The sequence below is a fragment of the Notechis scutatus genome, chromosome 4 (genome assembly GCF_049901735.1).
Source record: "Notechis scutatus isolate UNSWTSFEM ecotype Mainland chromosome 4, rNotScu1.2, whole genome shotgun sequence".
NCBI lineage: Eukaryota > Metazoa > Chordata > Lepidosauria > Squamata > Elapidae > Notechis > Notechis scutatus.
The window spans coordinates 6,985,916-7,003,373 of NC_142012.1; the positions used below are offsets into that span (position 1 = coordinate 6,985,916).

At 55.0% G+C, this 17,458-nt stretch overlaps 1 protein-coding gene across 1 annotated transcript in view; it reads right to left on the minus strand.

Annotated features, from left to right (window-relative positions):
* Window positions 1-10,135: 10,135 nt before the first annotated feature.
* The window catches only part of EXOC6B (exocyst complex component 6B), a 237,274-nt gene continuing 229,951 nt past the window's right edge, over window positions 10,136-17,458 (minus strand). The window contains exons 21-22 of the mRNA XM_087965745.1: window positions 14,959-15,071; window positions 10,136-10,768 (exon numbers count right to left, since the gene is read on the minus strand). Of these exons, the coding sequence (XP_087821871.1) occupies window positions 10,639-10,768; window positions 14,959-15,071 (243 nt within the window). The 3' untranslated portion in view covers window positions 10,136-10,638. The remainder of the gene's footprint in view (window positions 10,769-14,958; window positions 15,072-17,458) is intronic.

A 17,458-nucleotide genomic window follows, 5' to 3' on the forward strand; every position in this document is an offset into this window, starting at 1 on the left:
TAGTGGGGAGGGGGGGTTTCTTCAAAACTGTTCAAGACATCTCCCTTTAAGGGAGGGGGTGTCCAACCTTAGCTGGCTGGGGAATTCTGGGAGTCGAAGTCCACAAGATGGACTCTCCTGCCATAAGTGTTTCCAGGAGTTGGAAGGGAGGGAAGGGGAGCCCCTCCCTCAAAAGGGGCACCTGGCTGCTTGCTTGCTCCCTTGTGGGGGCTGCTGGGAGGAGTGAGGAGGGGGCTGTGCCTGTAATTAGCCCTCTCTTCATTGGCTGGGTTAATTGGAGTGGGGGTGGGGAGTGGTCCTGCCAGCTGAGTGCCAGAGGGAGGGTTTGTCTGAAAAAGACTTTTCACCCCCTGCTCATTGAAAGCACTTTTAATCATTGAAGACAAGGGTCTTCAAATCTTGGCAAGTTGAAGACTTGTGGACTTCAACTCCCAGAATTCCTCAGCCAGCTTCTGGGAGTTGAAGTCCACAAGTCTTAGAGTTGCCAAGGTTGGAGACCCCTGCTCCAAACCCCACTCTCTTCAGGAACTGATGATGTTACCTACTTGGGTCGTGAAACTTCTTCTCCTCTCCTCCTTCCTCTCCCTCTCCTTCTCCTCCTCCTCCTCTTCCTCACAAGCCCCACTCCCTTCTAGAACGGATGATGTTGCCTGGTTGGGTCATGAAACGTCTGCAAGAAAACCACTGAGCTCAGAGAGCCTCAAGGACCCCACTGTCTTCTTCTTCTTCTTCTTCTTCTTCTTCTTCTTCTTCTTCTTCTTCTTCTTCTTCTTCTTCTTCTTCTTCTTCTTCTTCTTCTTCTTCTTCTTCTTCTTCTTCTTCTTCTTCTTCTTCTTCTTCTTCTTCTTCTTCTCTTCTCCTCCCTCCTCCCCTCCTCCTCCTCCTCCTCCTCCTCCTCCTTCCTCTTCTTCTCTCCTCCTCCTCTCCTCTCTCTCCTCCTTTTCTTCTTCTTCTTCTTCTGATTCTCCTCCTCCTCCTCTCTTTCTCCTCCTCCTCCTCCTCTTCCTCACAAGCCCCACTCCCTTCTAGAACTGATGATGTTGCCTGGTTGGGTCATGAAACGTCTGCAAGAAAATCACTGAGCTCAGAGAGCCTCAAGGACCCCAGTCCTTTTCTCCTTCCTCCTCTTCCTCCTCCTCCTCCTCCTCACAGAAAGACCCCTGAGGACAGGCGCCTTGGCCCTGAAATAAAAATGCTAAACAGAATCGGGTAAGGACCCTTCTTCTTCGGGTTCCCCGAGGAGGTCTCCTTCTCCTGAAAGTTTTGAGCCGATGCCCGTTTCTTTCCCGTCTAGACACCCCTGGTCTAGGGGTCTCCTGCCTGGAGCAGCGGGTTGGACTAGAAGACCTCCAAGGTCCCTTCTACCTCTGTTATTTATTCTCCTCGGTTCGCCAGAAGGAACAGGAGGAGGAGGCCGCTTTCAAGCCGCGGCGCATGTGCTCCCCTTCCCGCTCCCGTCCTCGGGGCCTTCCCTGCCTTGAAGGGACGCGGCTCCGCAAGGAGCGGGAGGAAAACGCGCTCGGGCGGCCAAGCGACTCCCCAGAAACGGGGCGCCAGAGAGAGCCGATCCCGCGGGGAGATCTAGCGCAAGAACGATGGTGCCGGAGCCCTTTTCCCGCTCTGGACAGCAAATGGGGGAGGGGGGTGTCTTGACTTGAGCACGTTGAGGAACGCCCCCACCCCCGGATTTGGAGGGGGGGTCAGAAAAGGAGACCCCCCTCCCCACTTCAGCAGCGCCCCCTCCCTCCAGCCCGAGCGGAGACCCGCCCAGCGGGGGCGTCTTGACCCACCTGCCCACTCGGGGCTTTGCTGCCGGGCCAGGTTTCGCCCACCCCACGCCCAGCAAGCCCTTTGCGGGCATCCCCGCCAGGGGGCGCTCAAGGGGAGAGGTGAGTGGCAGGTGGGGTGGGGGTGGGGTCTGGGGGCCACAGGGGACTCCCCGGCAGAAGAAGGGCCAAAGGGAAGAGGGCACAAGGGGTAGCAGCAGCCCAAGGAGGAAGGGTTCGGGAGTGGGGGGGTGTCCCACTAGGCTCTGGCCCAGGGGTCCCCAAACTTGGCAACTTTTAAGACTTGTGGACTTCAACTCCCAGAATTCTCCAGCCAGCTTAGCTGGCTGGAGAATTCTGGGAGTTGAAGTCCACAAGTCTTAAAAGTTGCCAAGTTTGGAGACCTGCGAGTCTGGCTCTTTTCCACCTTTTCCCCGCAGCTAGGATAGTCCCCTGAAAGGCTGGAGTTCCACCCACTCACACAGACACACAGACACACGCCCAAACACACAGAGCTCAACTTTACAGTGACCCACTCAAGGATGGTGGGTGGGGTGGGGTGGGGGCGGCCGTGAGTCTGGATTTGATCTCTCGACCTTTATTCATCTTCGTTTCTCATTTAAACCCCTTCTCCGGGCTGCTTTCCAACTTGGTTCCTTCCTTCTCCATCATTCCATTTCGATCTCTTATTGAATGATTGGATCCTTTCCATTTCCTCTCTCTCTCCCCTCCCCCACCCCAGATTTGGTGGTGACTGTGAATTGTCCCCAGTTCATCCCAGTCTGTGCGAGGCCCCTTTTTTTTCATGCAGGCCAAGGGGGCAGCTCAGCCCCAGAAGGTTGGGAGGGAAGCCGGGGTTACCCCCCCTCATCTCTCGGGGTAGCCTCTTCCTGAAAATTAGAGGAGGCAAAAGCAGTGGGCCTTTTAGCCCCGGGGGAGTATGCTGAGGAACAGATTAACAGAGTTGGAAGGGACCTCGGAGGTCTTCTAGTCCAACCCCCCTGCTCTGGCAGGAGACCCTAGAGCAGTGATGGCTAACCTTTGGGGCTCCTGTACCAATAATTATGTGTGCTGGCGCACGCGCATTCACATGCCAGAACCCAGAAGGCAATGCGCACACCACCCACACCCCCTGTGCATGTGTGCACAATTCCTCCATGCCGCTTCCCCCCACATCCTTACCTGCACTGCACCTCACAACTGATTTTCAGCCGGTTTGAGGCCTTTTTCGCCTCCCAGAGGCTTGAAAAAAAGCCTCTGCAGGCTTTTCAGGATGGATAATAGGCCCATTTCGTCCCTTCCGGTATTACAGGAAGTGATGAAACGGGCCTATTATTTGGCCTGCAAAGCCTGCAGAGGCTTTTTCAAGCCTCTGGGAGGCCGAAAAGGCCTCAAACCAGCCAAAAATCAGCTGTGAGGCACGCACATGTGCAGTGAGGTAAGTTGGCCTGCGGCTCGCATGCCGGCACAAATGGCTCTGCGTGCTACCTGTGGCAGGCATGCATAGGTTCGCCATCACGGCCCTAGAGTCTACTCTAGACCATCCCAGGCAAATGGCTGTCCAGTCTCTTCTTAGCCCTCCCATTCCACTTCTGAATTCAGTTGCCATTTTTATGCTTCAGCTGAAGCTTAACGGATCATGATTTATCACTTGTTGCTTGCGTGTACGCTGAGTTTATGGCCAAATTCCTTGCGTGTCCCAGTCGCAGGTGGCCAGTAAAAGAATTCTAATCCACATTCTAATGCCCACCCAAGTCCGCAAATGCTTTGCAATGTTTGCTTGAAGAAGATCTATTTCTTCCGCCGATTCTCAGCCCAAGGATATTGATTGCTTCTAGTGAACATCTGGGTATCCAGTTCTTCCCAGGTCCCTGCCCAGGCAACGGTGGAGAAAGGGAAGGGCTGGGATTTCTTGGGAAAGCAGGTGGGATGCCAAGGCTTGCAAAGTGACTAGTCTTAAATAGAGCAGGGCTCTCCAACCTTGGCCACTTTAAGACTTGTGGACTTCAATTCCCAGTGTTCCTCAGCCAGCAAAGTCCACAAGTGGCCAAGGTTGGAGACCCCTGAAATAGAGCACTGCCTGCATTTCCTTCTGTTTTAAGCTGGGAGACGCCAAGAAGAGTCCACCATGTGCTAAGGTCAACCCCTTCTGCCCACCTTCCTCCTGCTCTGCTGACCCAGAGTCCCCGCTGACCATCCCAGGACCTTCCTTGGATGCTCCTGCCTGTTCTGACCCAAGCTTCGTCTGACTTAATGAAACACAAACTTATTTTAAAAGCAAAACCTATTTTAATGCAACGCTGGGAATTACTGGCGTTCTTAGCCAGAACTAATTATAAACAGTGCCCCCCAGATAACAGCATGCCTTTCAGTGCCGTGCAATGCTGCCTTTCAGAACAGAAGGCCAATGAATTATAACATAAACCAACCAAAGTCCCAGAAAAAAAAAAAACACCAGAATACGAGAGCTTCAAGGGACTCAGAATATATTGCTTTGCTTCCTGCAAAGTGTTCGTCCTTGAGGTCTGACTTTTATCCCTTAGGGGAGGGGCAATCACCTCCAAGCCTTGCTCCCGAGTCACCCCTTCTGCTTCAGCTGCTCTCGCCTTCTAGCAGCTCTGCGCACACGCAAACTAAGAACAGGCTCCCCGGGGTCCTCTGCTTCGCTGCTGCCAGACTCCGAAGGCTCCCAAGGCAGCACCCCACTCCCAGATGGTCCTGGCCCCCTCCCTGCATCGGATGCAGGAACCTCGTCCAAGTCCTCTCCAGACTCCCTGACTGGTTCTCTTTCGTCCTCACTGTCTGATACCTCTGCCGTCTGCACCAGCTGCTGGCGAACCACAACACTGCCATAACCTTTGACTGGAACTGAACCTCCCTCCCCGGACAGCTGGGTGTCCAGTTCTGCTGGTTCCTGGGCAGCAACTTCTCAAGCATCCAAAGAAAGCCATCATCCTGCCGGCTCTTCTTACTTCTTCCGGAGGAGGCCTACAGGATGCCAAGGCTCAAAAGACGGCGGCCGTGTGTGCCCAGAGTTGCAAGCGCAGACCTCCTAATGGAAACAGATGACCGTGCTGGGCCCACGGGGATCATTCACACCCCTCTTTGTCATGGTGGACGTTGAGCGATGGCCCCCGCGCAGGCCCTTTTCCAATAAGTCCTCCCTGTCAGCTGAGAGATGGATGGGCTCCTCGGAGGGGGACGGGAGGCCGGCAATTCATCATCCGTGGCTCAGCTTTAACATTTGGGGAAGGCGATGTGATCCCAGCCCACGGGCGGCCCCTGCCACTTGCCAACCGGGGTCTCCTGGCACACGGGGCGTCCATCCTGCTTGCATGAAGGGGGGGGGGGGCAGAGAGCCGAGGTGATTTACGGCCGGCTCTTCCTAATTGCATTCCAGCTGGCAGGAAAATGGATGGACTAGTCTGCCTGATGGATGGCTCGCCCGGTTCTTCATTCGGTTAGGTGGCCTAATGCAGGCACCCTGGGAAGGGAGGAGGAGATGGGAGGGGCTGCTGCAGGAGCAGAGCCTGTCTAGACCACTGGTGCCCGGCCTTTCCAGCTTTGCAGACTGGCAGGGCAGGGCAGAGGTGGGTATTCAGCAGGTTCTGACCAGTTCTGGAGAACCGATAGCGGAAATTTTGAGTATTTCAGAGAACCGGCCAATGCCACCTCTGACTGGCCCCGCCAACCCCATCTCTTCTCTGCCTCCCATTGAGTCCCAGCTGATCGGCTGGGTCTCCTTTGATTGCCCTGCACAGAAGAACGGAGCTGGAAAGCAGGTTAGTGGGGTGGAGAGGGAAGGGGGATTTTGCAGTATCCTTCCCCTGCCATGCCCACCAAGCCACGCCCACAAACCTGGTAATACAAATTTTTGAATCCCACCATTGGGTACGGGGAGGTAGGGGAATTTGTTCCGTGTGAATGGCAGGCATGTGCAGCTTTCACGCATGCAAGCGGAAGTGTCCACTGCTTGTATAAATGGAGCTGCACACAGGTGCATCAGTGGTGGGATTCAAAAAATTTTTTACTCCTGGTTCTGTGGGCGTGGCTTGGTAGGCGTGGTGTGGCTTGGGGAACTCTGGGAGTTGAAGTCCACAGGTCTTAAAGTGGCCAAGGTTGGAGACCCCTGATCCAGGTCGTGAGTGTCCCAAAGGTGCTCCCAAAGAACTGAAGAAGTTTCTTAGATGAGAAGTGAAACGTTTTCAAGGGGGAAAAAAAAAAAACCAAGGCAGTCCAGTTGCCATTTGGGGATAATGTTCAGTAACCCCTATGGAGTTATTTGCAACAAACGCTTTGAGGATTTGTTGCTTTCTATAGGGAAACACACAAAGGAGCAGCACTCCAAACAGGTACATTCATACAGCTTTTAATAAAAGTTACAACAGGAGGAATATATGTACAGTTCAAATCCACATGCTAATATTTAACGCGGTTTAATTGGCAAACCCCACACGGTCCCATTTTACCTGCTGGATCCAACAGCTGCATTGCCCGGCCAGGGGAGGGTCCTTTATACAAATCCCAAGTTTTCCACTTTGTGCAACAGCTTGTGCAAAGAAAAAAGAAGAAGAAACCACCGCCTCTATTTCCCACCTTAGTTTCAGAAACAGCCACCCCAAATAGCTATCTGGAAAAGCCCACATGTGTGTGTGTGTGTGGATGTGTGCACAGACATACGTTGTGTGCATAAGCAACTCATAAAGGACCCCTTGAGAAGCTGGGATGTCGCAGGACGTTGTGGCTGAATCCAAAGGGTCCGCTTTTCAAATGCTTTCCCAGTTGGTGGCCAGTTCAGCCACTGCAGCCACCTCCTTGGCCACCGGTTCAAAAGGTAGCTTGTAAATTTGATTCCAGGGCACCTCAAAAAGGTTGAGAAAACTACTCAGAAGAGAAAAAAGAAGCGGGGGGAAAAGGGTTTGCAACTCTGGCAAAAACGGCTGGCGGACGGCCATGAATCCTCCTTGTGCAAGAAGAGTCTCGTTGGGCAACTCCTGGAGGGCTGCCAGACCCCGCCTGAAGTTGGAGCCCCGAGCCCCTCTCCCTCCCAACGGACTGGTGGGATTGCTCCCCTCCCCAAAATGATTGAAATTAAAAAAAAAAGTCAGACACTAATAGCCTCATATACTCAGTGGTGGGATTCCAAACCTTTTGCCATCGGTTCAGTGGGCGTGGCTTGGTGGGCGTGCTTTGCGTCCGTGCGTGCACACACTTTGCTTGCACGCGTGCGCCAAACACACACTTCACGCAGGGGCAGAGGCGTTCCAACTCATCTCCTGCAAGCCTGCACTCTCCCGGTCGCTTCAGCAGTTGCCGCGCGGCAATTGCTGTGCCGCGCAAAACAGCTGCGCTTCAAAAGCAGAGGATCAAGGTGAGTGTGGGAGCCCAAATGGGTGGGCGGGTGAGGGAGCCCAACAGCAGAACGGCGGAGAGAAGCGGTTCGGTCTCCGCTGCTCATCGGCGCTACCGGCTCAGGAGAACCGGGCCGAACCGGTAGCACACCACCACTGCTCGATGGTGTCCTACGATGGTGGAGATAAATGGTGATTTTGAGAATTCAGCCACAAGAAAGAACCCAGTGGAGACCCTTCCTCTTTGGGCCGGGGGTCTCCATCTGTGGCAACTTTACGGTGCATGGCTGACTGAGGAATTCTGGGCATTGAAGCCCACAGATCTTAAAGCTGCCAAGACTGGAGATCCCGCATGGGTATTCAACCAAGTGCCAAACTACTCGAATCCTGGCTCTGAACTCCGAGGAGACCCAGAAGGGTGGGGAATGGACGGGCACGTCTTCGTAGAGAGGAGTGGGAGAGAGAGCCCTTCCAGGGAGCAGACCCTTCCCAAGGAGCAACCCTAAAAGATCTGGGGGTTCGTATCTGGTTAAGGAGAGGAAGAGGCACCACAAGCCGGGAGTTTTCTTACAACCGGCAGGAAATGGCAGGGCCCAGCCCAAAACAAGCCACTGATGGCCAACCTGATCAACCCCCCCCCCCCGCTTCCTCCATCCAAAGAGCTTGACCCTCTCCAAAAGGGGCGACCTCAGCAGGAGCCGCTCTCCCGGGTGCCAGGAGGCTGGTTCTGTGGGTTGGGGCCAGGGTGGGCTTGTTTGGGCTGCTGCAGAGAGAAATCAGCCTCTCTTTCCCCCAGGGGCAGGGAGACCCCTGGGGCACTGCTGAACTGGACAAGATCCAGGTGAAGCCCCTTGTCCTTCTCTGGATAAGGCAAACTGGGCGGAGGGAGTAGTGGTCTTTGGGCCCAGAGGCCAGGCTGGGTTTTGAACGGGGTCCCTTGAGGGGAGGGCAGCTTTGGCCAAGGCCCACACCCACCCCACCCCACCCCGGCCTTCGTCCTGAGGCCGTGCAGTCCTGCTCTCCTTGCCTGCAACCAGCAGGCCAGCCGATGTTTGGAGGTGGGTCCCAGCCCCTCTCCATGGTGAGATCTGCCTCCTCAGGGGGCCAGGTATCCCACAAGGCAGGTTGGCTTTGAAGGAAAGAAAGAAGATGACCAGGTCCCTCCAGGGCGGTCAAAAGAGGCCTTGGGCAGCTCCAGCTGGACCAAGGGTGGGAAGACTTTGGGTCTGGTCTTGGAGGCACTGGGGGGCTTTGTGTGGCCTAGGCATGAAGCTGGACTTTATAGACCCTCTAGTGGACAGCCGGCCATGTGGCCAGAGTTAAAGAGAAGAAGGAACTCCATGCCCTCAGGGCTAGGAGAAAGCCTCACGCAGAAGATGCCCAGCTGTGTTCCTCACTCCCAGGCAAGACCCTCAAAGGCCCAGCACAGCAGAGGAACGGCAACCGGAAGGAAGGAAACAAGGCAGTGGGTGAGGAACTCAAGAAGGCCTGAGGAACTCATCCAACCCAACAGGGCCGAGGGGCTTTCTCTCCTCTCCATCTTTAGTGGAGATTGGGACACTGGCCTCAAAGTCTCCATCTCAGGACCTGCGCAAAGCGGTGGGGCCATCTCCACTTGCTCGGCAGTGAAGACAAGATGGCGGAGGCTCCTTGGCCGAAGGCAAGATGGCGGAGGCTCCTTGGTCAGCCAGGGTGCCACCTGGGTTGGCTTGGTCCATGGCCATTCCAGCCAGAAGTGGGCTTGTGCTGAGACTCCTTGGAAGGCACTTGTCTGACCGGCCAGGGTCAGCCCTTCTGCAGCCAATGAGCTGGACTGCCAAATTGAGGAAGACCTTCGCCCTGACATCTAAGAAGTGGTCTTGGCCGCCTGTTATGCGCTATTCTGAGTGGGGGTCTCCAAACACGGCCATTTTCAAGATTTGGCTGGGGAATTCCGGGAATTGAAGTCCACCAGTCTTAAAGTGGCCGTGTTTGGAGACCCCCGAGCTATTCCATCTACCCCCACACCTCAAATGTCACTGAAGCCAAGGGCAACATGGAGGAGCCAACAAGGAAGGTCTGAGATGGCCAGCAGATCTGGACACCGTCTTCTCTGGCCACAAATGCCCACATTTGGGGTCTCTGGGTGGTCTGTGGGCAAGTGCTTTGCAGGAGGGGGCGGCTGCCCTGCTGCTTGGGCTTGAGGGAAGCTGAAAAGTCACGTACAAGGATGTAACACTCCTCCCCATTCCAAATGGGGTTCTTGGCACAAAAGCAGCCAGGAGGAGGGGAAGCCGTGATGTCTCTGGGTCTGGGAGAATCGGAAAAAGCCAAGAGGCCAGCAGCTCTCCCTTTAAAACAGGGGTCCCCAAACTTGGCAACTTTTAAGACTTGTGGACTTCAACTCCCAGAATTCTCCAGTCAGCCGTGTCTGTTTCTTTTTTCTCTTAACCTCCCCAAAGGGGAGAGATTGCAGAAAAGGGGATTACAAGAGAGTAAGCTACGCTGACTGGAGAATTCTGGGAGTTGAAGTCCACAAGTTGCCAAGTTTGGGGACCCCTGCTTTAAAAGAGGGGGGCTTCCATTGCATAGGCTGTCCACCCTCCTGAACTTTTTTGGACCCAATGACGTCGGGCAAAACCTCAGGCCCCAACAACAGAAACCTCTTAGGCGAGTCCCATTCTTTCCATTAAAAATTGGGGGTTTGGGGAGTTTTTAAAACAAAGATCTCATTTTTCCAACGAGTTTATTTGGAAAGAGCTCCTATTCCCTTTGTCCACAAGAGGAAAATGCTTCCCCATCCTGGCTTCCTACAGAAAAGCTGAGCGGAGCTGCTCAAAGGCTGAGAAATCGGATTTGTAAAAAAATGGATCGCTAAGGAACAGGGAGGAGAGTGGCCATTAAAAAAGAGAGAGAGAGAGAGCAGATTGTGTTTCAAATGTGGCCAAAGGAGCAAGAGAAGAGGCCGTCTTTCCGGAAAGGAGACAAAATGGGGGCTGAAACGGGGGTCCAGGGCACCCCACAGGGGTGGGGGGGGGGTTTGTAAATGTTTCCCTTTGAAAGTGTCAATTGTTCCCTTTAAACCAGGAGTGTCCAACTTTGGTCCCCTTAAGACTAATGGACTTCAATTCCCAGAATTCCCCAGCCAGCCATGCTGACTGGGGAATTCTGGGAACTGAAGTCCGGAAGTCTTCCAAGGTGGCCAAGGTTGGACTTCCCCCTGCATTAGTGCTTCATTGCCAAGGTGTGTCGAGGAACCTGGAAGTGCTGACCGATCCCTGGCCTTGGCCTTCCTGGAAGGCTCTCTGGGGCTCTGAGCTTCCAGCTCCAGGAGTAGTCTTCCCCAAGCAAGCCAGGCTCCTCCAGAGGGGAGGAGGTACCACGGAGCAGTCCTGCACGCTGCATCGTAGTGATCCTTCGGCAGCCATGCTGGTTGCCGGAAGCCGCTCCGCCCCCTCCTCACGGTATCCGGGCACAGGCCCCGCGCCCTGCCATTCCCCCCCTCTCCACCCACCCAGGGCCGCCACGCGTCCCGTGGCCCCTCAGGAGTGGTGGCTGGTGCTGATGAGGCTACGGAGCTGCTTGGCCACGGCCTCGATCAGCTTCTGCTTGTCCCTCTCGTTCTTCCGGAACTGGGCGAAGACGTTGTTCTTCCGGCTGGTGTCCTTCATCCTTGGGGCAGGCGGGGAAAAAAAAAAACACACCCCGTCAGACACGAGAACACACACACACGAGACCACGCAAACGCACAGGCGCACACACTCACACGCACAGCAGGGGCCCTCTTGAGCTATGGGGACTTTCCTCGGGGAGAACTGGGGCAAAAGGGGTCAGGGGTCTGCCCGCCAGAAGCTGAGGTCGCCCCACTTCAAAGAACCCCCTGACAGAGGCATCTGGAGTAGTGGGATTCAAATTTTTTTACTACTGGTTCTGTGGGCCTGGCTTGGGCGTGGCACAGCTTGGTGGGTCATGGCAGGGAAGGATATACTGCAAAATCCCCCTTCTCTCCCCACCCCACTAGCCTGCTTTCCAGCTCCGTTCTCCTGTGCAGGGCAACCAAAGAAGATCCAGCCGATCAGCTGGGACTCGATGGGAGGCAGAGAAGAGATGGGGGTTGGCGGGGCCCGTCAGAGGTGGGATTGGCCGGTTCTCCAAGCGACTCAAAATTTCCGCTACCAGTTCTCCAGAACCGGTCAGAACCGGCTGAATACCCACCTCTGCATCTGGTACAGAACGAGCTTAATTGTGGAAATGGCCACCGTGTCATCACAAACGCAACTTAGACCTGTGTCTTCCCACCTTGGCCGCTCGAAGATGGGTGGAGTGCAACTCCTGCTGGCTGGGGAATTCTGGGAGTTGAAGTCCTCCCCCCGCCCATCTTCATGGGGGCCAAGGTGGAGAAAGGCTGTTTTGGAAATCTATCAGGCAGGAAATGAAGAGGGGAGGAAGTAGAAGAGGTTGGCGGGCCCCTCCATCTACACAACGGGCAGAAGCAGCCCCCTGAAGGCGGCTCTCCCCGGCCTGCAATGAGAACGCCCCGTGGGTTCACTCCTTGCCCAGGACACTGTGGGGCTCAAGGCACCCCAGCAGAAGGTAGAAGGGAGGCCCCTTGGTGGCCGGAAGGAGCTCTGGAGATCCAGAAGCTGATGGCACAGGCTGAGATGGGCAACGCAGGGCTCCCTTTCCACCTCCAAGACGGGATGAACGGCAGGGCAGGAGGAGAGCTGGCTGGATGAGATGCCTCTCTGGGGCCCTGGCCCGGCCAGCGATGTGGGGATAAGCGGAGGGAGCGGCCAGCGTCTTCTGCAGCCACAGAGCCCTTCCCACGGCTGGGGAAGACACACCTCTAGGGGTCTCAGAGGGGCTTGGCCTCTTGCATGCGCCTCTTGTGGGGTGGCCCTTCCTGATGCGTGGGCTATGATGCCCCATCTTTAGAGGAGAAAGTAAGGTATCAAACCCGACTCTGGGGTGCAGCGCTTATCTCTGTTTCTTGGTTGAGGGAGCCAGCGTTGTGTGAGGACAATTTCCATGGCCGGTGTGGCTACACAGAGAGGCTCACAGAACGCTCTTAGCTTTCCCCCAAAGTGGTACCTATTTATCTACTTGCATTCACATGCTTTCGATCTGCTGGTGGGCAGGAACTGAGGCAAGGAATGGGAACTCATTCCGTCTTGTGGAGCTTGAGTCTCGAACCTGGGCTGTCAGCTCTCCAGCTGACAAGCTCAGTGGCTTTGACCGCTGTGCCACGGCGTCGAAAGTGGCTCAGCGATCACAGCCTTCGGCCTGGGGATGAAGTCCACCAACCGGGGCATTTGAAATATATGCTACGATTTGCAGGGCTTGACCAAAATCAACCCCTTGCAGGCTCTATTGGGGTTCCACGCCACAGGTAACAAGGGGAAACGATGGGTCCAAACTCTCAGCCCCAACCGTACATACAGAGTGACCGCCAGCCCAGAAGCAGCATTTGGCTCAATGTCTCTGGAGACGCTCCGTCATCCAGGCTCAGAGTTGCCCCAAATGGTGCTGGACTTTCTTGATTTTTTTCTTTGAAAACCTTTCGCTTGCTCGTCCAAGAAGCTTCTTCAGTTCTGGGTGAAGTTATAACTCGAATAGTCAGAACTGAAGAAGCTTCTTGGATGGGAAGTGAAAGGTTTTCAAAGGAAAGAAAAAAATCAAGAAAGTCCAGTTGCCTTTTGGATAAAGCACCTTTGGGACATTAGAAGACTCAAGTTCCAGGACGAGTCCTGGGCACCCCTTGCCTTTGTATGGGCTGAGGATGCCAGCCAAGCCACCCCACGCATACTTACTCTCGGGAGATCCTGCCAGGAGGAGGGAGGGGGTGGGGAGGAAGGAGAGATAAACCAAAGGAGAAGTTAAGCAGCGGCTGGTACAGCTGTCTCTCCTATTCCTGGCTCACCCACTGCCCCCAAGAGGCCATGCAAGCCCTGCAGCACGGAGAAGAGGCAACGGGAAGGGCAGCCAAGGCCGAAGGGCAGCACTCTGACTAAGTCTTTGCAGGTTCTCCTAAGGACCACGGGGGAACTTGGAGCCTGACCGAGGAGAAGGTGAAGCCCTTTGGTTACAGGACCTCTCATTGCCCCAGGCGGTGGCCCTCGGCCCCACAGTCCTTGGACCTGGTCCCAAAGAGCCCCAACGGCCATCCGTCCCAGCAGCCAAAGTGGCACATGCAAGCACCAGCGAGAGACCCCCCTCCTTTGCCAGCCCAGCCCCTTCCTGCCCCCAGCTCTGCTCCTGCAGGGTAACTGTCCGACAGGGGTCTTGCCTGGTCCTGTTCTGTCCCGGGCTTCCCCAAAAAGCACTAAGCAGACTCTTTGTCACGACCAAACCCCTTTTGTTAAATGAAGGTGAATTTATTGCATTCACATTCAGCCAAAGACCTGGCAAACAGTCTTTCAGGGGTATAATTAGGAGCTCAAACCTTATCTATCTCAGAAAGCTGCCTGGTAAATATGTCCAAACGCAGTGCTGACAAGGAAGGGCTCAGCACAGAGTTTCTGAGATGCACAGACAGATCTTCACACTGATGCAACGATGAATCGTTTTCTGCAAAAAAACAAAACCTCCCCTTTTGCTCTTCTTTTAATCCCTATGGGAAGTGGCATTCACCGTCCACTTGTGGCTTTACTCCCACGACGACCCTTAGTTCGTAACAGTTTTCTTTTGGCAGTTCTGCAGTTCTGGAACCGGCTCCAGCTGCTCCCCCGCCTCACTGTTGTCTGAGCCCGAAGACAGCTGATGACTGCCAGACTGCCCTGGCCCCCATCTCTGCCTCTGATGCAGAGCCCTCATCTGAGCCTTCCTCAGCCTCCAGGACTGGCCCAGGTTCCTCCCCAACCTCCTCACTACTGTCTGACTCTTGCTGCTAGCTCCGCCAGCTGCTGGCAGGCCACGACAGGTTCAAGGACCACACAGGGAAGGTCCTCCTGTCACCTTCTCCCAGGGGCCACGCAAGGAGGACCCCCCCCAAAGAAAAGGCCTCCAATGCACTCACACGTGGCCCTCACCCCAAGAATCTCCTCCTCCCTCACCAATACTTCAAAATCGCATGAAGTGTTAGTACCACTTTATAAAGCCTCAATAAGGCCACATCTGGAATGCTGCAAGCCAGTTTTGGTCACCAGGTTACAAAAAAGATGTTGATCCTTTGAAGAAAGTGCAAAGTAGAGCAACTAAAATGATTAAAAGCCTGGAGACTAAAACATATGAAGAACCGTTGCAGGAGTTGGATTTGGCTAGTCTAGAGAAAAGAAGGACTGGGGGGGGGGACATGATAGCAGTATCCCAATATTTGAGGGGCTGCTGCAAAGAAGAGGGGAGTCCATCCATTCTCCAAAGCCCCTGAAGGCAGGACAGGACACAATGGATGGAAACTAACCAAGGAGAGAAGCAACCTGGAATTGAGGAGAAACTTCCTAACAGGGAGGACAATTAACCAGTGGAACGACTTGCCTTCAGAAGCTGTGGGTGCTCCATCCCTGGAGCTTTTCAGGAAGAGATTGGCCAGCCATTTGTCCAAAATGGTAAAGGTTCTCTTGCTTGATCAGGGGGTTGGACTAGAAGACCTCCAAGGTCCCTTCCAGCTCTACTCTGATTGATTGACTGATCGATTGAATCCCAGGCCTTTTATCCCCATTGGCCAGTCAGCGTGCATTGGAGACACAACCAGCCACAGCTGCAAGCATCGCCATAAGCAGAAGCTGTCATGCAAGGCTGGGCCCGTCACGAAGCAAGCCATACCCCCGGCCACCCACCCTCCACCCCAGGCATCCTGGGCAGCAAAGGAGGCAGCAAAAGCGAGGGGGGGAGGGGGTGGTCAGCGCCCGGAAGGACACACTCACTTTTCCAGTAAAGCCAGCGCGGTCGTCGGATTCACCCGAAGGTACTTGCAGGTGGGCTGCCCGTAGTCAGCCAGGTACGTCGACCAGTCCCACTGGAGAAAGAGATCCAGCAGCTGAAAGAGGAAAAGGCGGGCCCTGAGACAACCTCGGAAAGCTTGAGAGGCTGTGTCCTTCAAAACCTGTAAAATGACCATCGCTACGACAGCGTACCAGGACACAGAAGGCTAAATGAAGGCATCCTTCTTGGGATTCAACCTCAGGCCTCCCCTAAGCTCTCGCAACAGGTTTCGATGAACGCTAAACCTCTCGGATAGAGTTCCCGAAGGTGCTTTTCCAAAAGACAACAGGACTTTCTTGGTATTATTTCCACCACCACCCCTTTGGAAAATATTTCGTTTCTCATCTAAGAAGCTTCTTCAGTTCAACCTTAACCCAGAACTGAAGAAGCTTCTTGGATGAGAAGCGAAACCTCTTCAAGGAAAAACAACCAAGAAAGTCTGTGGAGATTTCTCAGTCCTCTAGGTCATGGTGGCCCCAAAGGTGCTTTTTTCAAGAGGCAACTGGACTTTCTGTTTTGTTTTCTTCTTTAAAGATGTTTCGCTTCTCATCCGAGAAGCTTCTTCAGTTCAACCCTAACCCAGAACTGAAGAAGCTTCTTGGATGAGAAGCGAAACCTCTTCAAGCAAAAAACAAGCAAGAAAGTCCAATTGCTTTTTTGGAAAAAAGCACCTGGATGATGGAGACTCTGCATGGACACCTTGAATGGATGGCAGCCACCTGAGCAAAATGAGTGGACTGTCCACCCCCTGACCTTGGATCCCTTCTTTCTGGGTCCGAACAGGCCCCATGTCTTGCCAAGAAACTCCTCCAGCAATGGGTGAGCTGGCTAGAGGATCTTTTGGGGAGCTCCAGGGGTTTATGTGTGTGTGTCTGTGTGTGTGTAAGTTTCTACGTAAATCCAGCTGAAAAATGGAAACGGAGAAACCAGATAAACCGATGTCTCGCCTCTTGAAGGAGGCTTGGGGGGCAGAAGCAGGCTGGAGATCTGCAGAAGACATCACGGAGAGAACGGAGCTGCAGCCTCCGTGATCCAGGCCAGGGGTCTCCAACTTGGTCACTGTAATTTTAACCAGTGGAACAGCTGGCCCTCCAGAAGTTGTGGGCGCTTCATCACTTTTTGGGAAGAGACTGGACAGCTATTTGTCTGAAATGGTATACGGCAGGGTCCCCAACCAGGTCCACGCGGTACGGTCCGTGGAACAGTCCTACCAGCCTCTTCACTGGGCGCCGCCACTTTTGAAAAAAGCGTCCCGTGAGCTTTCCCGGGAAAGCTCACTGGAAGCCTTTTTCATCAAGATGCCCGCCCCACCGGCGCGCCAAAAGGTTAGGGATACTGGGCCGGCGTAAGGTTGGGGATCACTGGGAACTGATGGCTAACCTTTTCCCACATTTGCGTGCCAAAAAGAGCGCACGCTTGCGTGCCTGCACCCATGATGCAATGTGCGTGCGACCCCCACCACCACCACACACCTCTGCGCATGCGCACACAACCCCCTCCCCGGCACGCCTCTGAGCATGCGTGCGCGGCAGATACCCGACCATCAGCGGGCTGGTGGGGCGCGCGCGTGCAGACGTAGTGAGCCTCTTCCGGGTGACCTCTCTGCGTGCCACTTCTGGCACGCGTGCCAAAGGTTCGCCATCGCGGGTATAAGATCTCCTGTTTGAACAGTGGGGGTGGTCTAGAAGTCCTCCAAGGTCCTTTCCAACTCTCGTTATTCCGAGTCCGGTCTCCGCCAGCCAAGACCAGCAGGCGGGCACAGGTGAAGAAGGATGGCCAGCAGCTCTGCCATCCCTCGGCCCATCCGTCTTGTGGACACGCGGTTGGGCTGGGAGGGGTCTGCGGCTGGGCTGCCACCCACCCACCCCCTTTCCTTCACACGCACGTGGAGAGTGGCTGCAACAACACAACCGGGATGGGAGGCCTGACAAGGGCTGGAGGATTTATGCGGCCCAGAAATGGGGACTTACTTTCTTCCTTCTCCCCCTTTCAACTTTTCACCTCCTAAGTGGGGGGGCGGGGGGCGGAGAGGGAGGGTCCTGAGTGAAGACACCAGTGTGGCTCTTGCACCCACCCGGCCACTATCGGCTGGGACAGGTTCCAAAATAAAGATTATGCAAATGCCATTAATCCCTCTGGGCCGGAGAGCTGGCTGTGCAGGGCCATCCATCCCCCTTGGCAATGCGCCCTCCCCAACACACACACACACACACACACACACAGAGAAGCACACACCCCTCGTTGGGAAGGAGCCCCCACTCCACCCCCTCGGTCTGCTTGGCTGGGGAGAGAAGCCTGGCCTGCAGCAGGGAGGACAACTGCCCCGCCCTGGGGTATGGGGGGACACAGGGGGTGGCTAGGGGCTGCTGGCTTCTTAAGGAGGGGAGGGGTGGAGCTGGGGGAACTCGGGAGAGCCCATGTCTGGTGAAAGGTGTCCTGGAG